This window comes from Bos indicus, chromosome 23 (genome assembly GCF_029378745.1).
Source record: "Bos indicus isolate NIAB-ARS_2022 breed Sahiwal x Tharparkar chromosome 23, NIAB-ARS_B.indTharparkar_mat_pri_1.0, whole genome shotgun sequence".
Lineage (NCBI taxonomy): Eukaryota > Metazoa > Chordata > Mammalia > Artiodactyla > Bovidae > Bos > Bos indicus.
The window spans coordinates 41,452,811-41,458,997 of record NC_091782.1 but is presented as its reverse complement, the minus strand read 5'-3'; the positions used below and the strand labels follow the sequence as shown (position 1 = coordinate 41,458,997).

The following is a 6,187-nucleotide window of genomic DNA, read 5'->3' as shown; positions in this document are numbered from 1 at the left end:
GAGCTGTAATGCATTTCAGAATATGTATACAGTATATTTGTTCCTATATTAACATGATTTTGAGAAAGTGAAGACTGAGTCAAAGAAAAACCATCCATAACGTTGGTGTCAAGATTTCTCAAAGTTGATGTAGATGGCAGATTGAAAGTTTTTACATGTGATGTTCATAAATCCATAACTTACAAATGTTAATGTAAATAGTGAAAGTGAAGTCGCTCAGTCGTGTCCAACTCTTTGCGACCCGGTGGACTGTAGCCTACCAGGCTCCTCCGTCCATGGGATTCTCCAGGCAAGAGTACTGGAGTAGGTTGCCATTTCCTTCTCCAGGGGATCTTTGCGATCCAGGGATTGAACCCGGGTCTCCCTCATTGCAGGCAGACACTTTAACCTCTCAGCCACCAGGGAAGCCCAGGTGTAAATAGTAAGATCACAGTTTATAGTGAAGCAATAGGATTACAAGCCCTTCAAAGCTTTTCCCTAAGGTTAAGATCATATATGTGGGATTTGTATCTTAACAACACTTCTCCACTTTCAATTCCTTATCTGTAGTATGTCCTATTTATTTCTCATGCTGTTGTGAGTATGTGTGTGAAGTAAATATGGATCAGGGAAGGAGATGTCTGATAACTGTAGGATCCATATACTAGCGAGTACTTAGTTATGCTAAGCATTTTTCATTTCTTATTTAAGTTAATTGAAAAAAATGGTAGTATGACAAGTCAGTCATTCATGGATTTATGCATCATTTTTTTTGCATAGACTTTTGATTCTTAATGTTTTAACTGTGCTGTGATTAAACTAGTTTGAGAACTCAGTTTGTCCAGTGACTGTCTAATCCAGATTCCTATATTCAGTAGTGACCAGATAGTGTGCCTGAGATTTATTTGTTGGGTTTTACTGAGAAGGAATGAATGCTTTTTCTTTTTAAAGTATGGTGGTGGGTGGTGGTATCGTCGCTAAGTCGTGTCCAGCTCTTGCCACCCCATGGACTGTAGCCTGTCTATAGGGTCCTCTTTCCATGGGACTTTCCAGGCAAGAATACTGGAGTGGGTTGCCATTTCCTTTTCCAGGGGATCTTCCCAACCCAGGAATCAAACCAAGGTCTCATGCATTGCAGGCAGATTCTTTACCAACTGAGCTACGAGGGAAGCCTGTATACTTTTTAAAGTAAAATAGATCAAAATTTGGGAACTAAGACATAGTGAGAAAGAGAGGAACATAAACAAAAATATTTTTACTCATTGAATTTTATAAACAGTAGTGTCTTGTTTATAGATCATTCATTTCTATATATGTAAAATGTATATACTACTAATGGGTAACATTTATTGAGTACTTATACTAGGCCTGGTGCTTTCAATTAATTATTTTACTTAATCCTCACACCATTACTAGGGTACACACTGCTCCTGCTGCTGCGTCGCTTCAGTCGTGTCCGACTCTGTGTGAGAACACTGAGGCTTAGTCTTAGCTTAAATAACTTGAAAGCAGTGGTTTTACATTCAGGCCATCTAACTGTAGGGCATGTACTCTTACCACCAAAACTACTTAATAACTTGACTCCGGAGTGTTGAAAGTATTAGCAGATGCTCTTATTTAATGTTTTCTGGTTTGTTTTCTGTTTTGTTTTGTGTTTTTTTGACAGATTTTCTGATACAATGGCGACCTCACGGGGGAGAACGAAGAAAAAAGCATCTTTTGATCATTCTCCAGATAGCCTTCCTTTGAGGAGTTCCGGTAGGCAGGTATCGCTTATTTGTTCATTCATTGACCCTGTTTTGAGCCAACAGACTTATTGTGATTGGTTCTGAAGAATTAGAGATGAAAAGAGTAGAATTCCAGCCCTCAAGGAACTTGTAGTCTAGTGGAAAAATTCATCTTGGGACTTCCAGTGTGATAAAGTGGTAGAATGTAGGGGAAAAAGCTTATCTGGCAGAGATAAAGGCATTGCTGTGAAACAGCACAGGGTGGTTCAGCTGTGTGGTTGCCTCCAGGATGTGAGCTGGGGCTAGATCATGCTTGGTTTGATGTCATTCATAGGAATTTGGACCTCAGCTTGTAATAGTTAATTGGGTGCTGTTGATAGCTTACTTGCTGCCATCTTTCTTGTAGGGCCATTTTTTTTTTTTTTTTTAAGGAAAATATTGAATGATGTTATTCTTTCTCTAGAATTTGTCTACAGATTTTTATTGTAGTTTTAAAATCTACAATACTGAGAGGATAGAACTTCTCTAAGCAAAGAGAACAATCTTAATTTGAAAGTGGCTTTCATTTTCTATGATACAGCCTAAAAAAATTTCTTTTTAATTTTTTATTGGTTAGACTATCTGGGTTAGATAATCAATATTGAAGTAGAGTTGAAACAGCTTTTTCCTAAAAGAAGCTAGTATGCATTTTCCGTCTCTACTCAGAGACCTGTTTTCGAAGTGCTGGTTCCAGATTTCTAGCAGATTAGTGAATTGTTTGCACAATGCAGTCTCAAGGAAATTGCTGTTACCGTCAGCCCCTACCCCACTGCCAGGATGCTGTTGATCTTCACACTTAGAACTTCTAACCTGGAAGTGATTTCAGGAGTAAACCTCCCACCACCTCCACCCTGGGCCACGCCAGTGTTGATCTTAACCTCAGCTGGTTCTTTCTCAGGCAAAGAAAAAGGCCACGGAGACGACGGATGAGGATGAAGATGGTGGGTCGGAGAAGAAGTACCGGAAATGTGAAAAAGCAGGCTGTACAGCCACATGTCCTGTGTGCTTTGCAAGTACTTCTGAAAGGTCTGTTTAGACGGCGTGTCTTGGCCTCACCTTCCTGCCAATGAGCACATTCATCCTCAAAGATAGTCTTCCTAAAGATACATAGAGATACTGCTATCCTGCAGTAGAGACATTGCTGGTACATTTTGTACACATCATACCCCACTGCTCACTCCCCCGTTAGACTAGCCTGTATCAGCTCTGCACAGTGACCAACCCCCTGTGCTCACATTGCATCCCCCATAGTTGTACCTCTGGAGGTTGGGAATGGGGGGATAGTTTGAGGATGAGATGGGGTAAGAGGTAAGGGGGGAGTAGCGAGAACCTTGAGCTTCCTACAGAGATCAGTGTTTGCTTATTTCTCTGGGCTGCTTTTCTCCCTCTTACAGCACACCTCCGCCTCCAAAGATACACACAGGGCTCATTCAAACTACATAGCTAACTGTACTCTTGCCATTTTTGTTGGGATGATCCGAGCATGACCTTTTACTTCCAGCGGAAAAAAATCTTCAGTTAAGATTCAATGAAACGTGGAAAACAAATTCTTTCTTTTTTTTAAATCACAAAGAAGTGGTGGTGTTAGTGTTCATAGTGGCTTCATAGTTCATTCTTTTGCTACATTATTGGCTGGGTGGCAGGTTTTATTTGCCAGATTGCCCACGGGATGGTCCGATCCCAACTGGCCAGATGTTGCTACTAGAGACCACACTTCCCTCCTCCACACACATGTGGCAAGCCTGCTGCCGTCCCTTCTTTCACGTCCTAAAACCGTATCATCGCTCCATGGAGTCCTGATAAAACTAAGTCCCAGGGCCTTTTGATGAGCAGGCAGCTGGGTACCGCTGATCCCTGTGTCCTCCCCATGCATTGTTCTCTGTCAGTCAACCGTTTCATTTCTTCTCTTGTAATATCCAGTCATTAGGATTCTAAGTGAAGGTAAGGCAAGATGGGCTCATAGGAGGTGTTTGATAAATGTTAACCAAAAAAGTGAGATGTGTTTATTGGTTACCAAAGCTATCTGTTTTTGCTATTTTCAGATGTGCCAAAAATGGCTACACATCCCGATGGTATCACCTCTCCTGTGGGGAGCATTTCTGTAATGAATGCTTCGACCATTACTACAGAAGGTTTGTTCTGATGACTGTTGGAAGTGTTTGGGGTGGAAGGGATGGTGGCTTGGGCAGTGGGCGGTGGTGGGGGTCAGATAGTTAAGTCTGAGCACCCCTCTCCCTGGGTTACTGAATTATTTCACTGTTTCATCCATACCTGAGCTGACTACAGGTGTGCCAGAACTTTGATGCTGTAGTTTGCATGTGTGTATGCTTGCGTGTGCACACTCAGAGCTCAGAAAGTATCTGCCATGAGACAGTTATTCTCTGTAGTTCACAAATTCTGAAAAATTTAGGAGCTGCTTTGCTCTTCTATGCCAGTGCAAAGGGGCAGGAATGAAAAGATTTTGTGGGGGATGCTGACAGCTAGAGGGTGCTGGACAGACCATCCCTTCTTGATAGTTTTAGATACTAAAAATGCAACCTGTTTTATGCGTGCTATGATAACTTACTCCTTCCCCCTTATAATATGGCTAGTTAAGTCCTTCACATAAGATTTCTATCTGCCTCCTGTTTTGAAAACCTGAATAGCTTATTGTTTGATATATTTATTTTTATTGTTTTTCAGCCATAAGGATGGATATGACAAATATACTACATGGAAAAAAATATGGACAAGCAATGGAAAAACTGAGCCTAGTCCCAAAGCTTTCATGGCAGACCAGCAGCTCCCCTACTGGGTAAAAAAGATAAAACTGTATGATTTTGTGAAGCATTTATAGCGCTTCCCTGGTAGCTCCAGGGTAAAGAATCCACCTGCCAAGCAGGAAATGGGAATTTGATCCGTGGGTCAGGAAGATCCCCTGGAGAAGGAGATGACAACCCACTCCAGTCGTTCTTGCCTGGGTGATCTCATGGACAGAGGAGCCTGGCAGGCTACAGTCCACGGGGTAGCAAAGAGTTGGACACAACTGAGCAACTAAACAGCAAACGCATTTATAGCACCAAATGCAAGAGGAATGGATGAAAATTCCAATGGGAAGTTTTCTTTAATTACATTTATTCTTTCTGTAACTATGAAAGCAAATCACTTTTTTTATTTTTGTGGAAAAATCACCTCACTTGACCTGCAGCATAAAGAAGAAACTAAAGACTCATTACCAGCTGGTGATAGCCAGTGCTAAGTCTGGTCCATATCTCACTTCTTTGTTCATGTTTTTCTGTGTTTATTTAAACACAATTTCACACTTAGTATGCAAATCCTAATTAGGTTTAGAATCATACTTTGCATGTAAGTTTTTAGTAGCTTTTAGGTTTTTTTTTTTATTAATTTAACTTTATTTTTTTCTATTTAGCCATTCTTTGAAAACACACTTTAGTGATTGTATATATAATATAAATATACCATCATTCAATAAATTATTTGCTAATTTATTTAATGTTACAGGTAATTTGAGCTTTTCTCTGCATACCTTAAAATTTTTCTTAATTGAAGTGAGATTTACATAACTTTAAATTCACAAAATATTCACAAGGGAAACTCAAGAGGAAAGAACACACACACACACTTATGACTGATTCGCATTGTTGTGCTGCAGAAACCAATACATTGTAAAGCAATTACCCTCCAATTAAAGAATACATTTTAAAAAGTTTTTTTTAATTAACCCTTTTAAAATGTACAACTCAGCATTCAGTACATTCACAGTGTGGTCCAATCACCACCAATATCCAGTTCCAGAACATTTCATCATCCACAAAGGAGACCTGTGCCCACTCAGCCGTTACCTCCCATTCCTCCCTACCTCTACCCCCTGGCAACCGCTGATCTGCTTTCTTCCTTTCTGAATTTACCATTTTGGATGCTTTATATAAAGGAGTCAGGCAGTGTGTGACCTTTTACATTTGGCTTCTTTCACTTAACCTCATGCATTTGATGCTGAATGCTTGTTAATCCAGATCATGTGGAGGAGATGGCAAAGGAAGAGATGGAAGAAATGCCCACTCAAGAGGTGCTAACTCACTGACCTTGACTTCTTACTCTCCATCTAGGTTCAATGTACAAAACCTGAGTGTAGGAAATGGAGGCAGCTTACCAAGGAGATCCAGCTGACTCCCCAGATAGCAAAGACCTACCGATGTGGGATGAAACCAAATACTGCTGTTAAGGTATGCTGTCTTTGGTTTTCTGTTTAAATTAATTGATGGGTTAGTTTTCTGTTTAAATTAATTGATGGGTCAGTCGGTAGTAATGGCGTATATTTTTCCTTTATCGTATAGATCATTGTATCAGGATGGTACTGTCCCATGTATAAAGAGAACCTCCATTACAATAGCTTAACCGATTAAGCCTTTTATTTTTCTCTCATTTATAAACAGTTTAGAAGC

At 40.2% G+C, this 6,187-nt stretch overlaps 1 protein-coding gene across 7 annotated transcripts in view; it reads left to right on the top strand.

The window, feature by feature from the left end:
• KDM1B (lysine demethylase 1B) overlaps positions 1-6,187 on the top strand; it is a 43,665-nt gene that overhangs the window by 2,774 nt on the left and 34,704 nt on the right. For all 7 annotated transcript variants that reach the window (XM_019985637.2, XM_019985636.2, XM_070778338.1 and 4 more), the window contains 5 exons: positions 1,646-1,745; positions 2,644-2,771; positions 3,788-3,877; positions 4,428-4,539; positions 5,852-5,968. In XM_019985637.2, coding sequence (XP_019841196.2) covers positions 1,659-1,745; positions 2,644-2,771; positions 3,788-3,877; positions 4,428-4,539; positions 5,852-5,968 — 534 coding nt within the window. In that variant the 5' untranslated portion in view covers positions 1,646-1,658. The remainder of the gene's footprint in view (positions 1-1,645; positions 1,746-2,643; positions 2,772-3,787; positions 3,878-4,427; positions 4,540-5,851; positions 5,969-6,187) is intronic.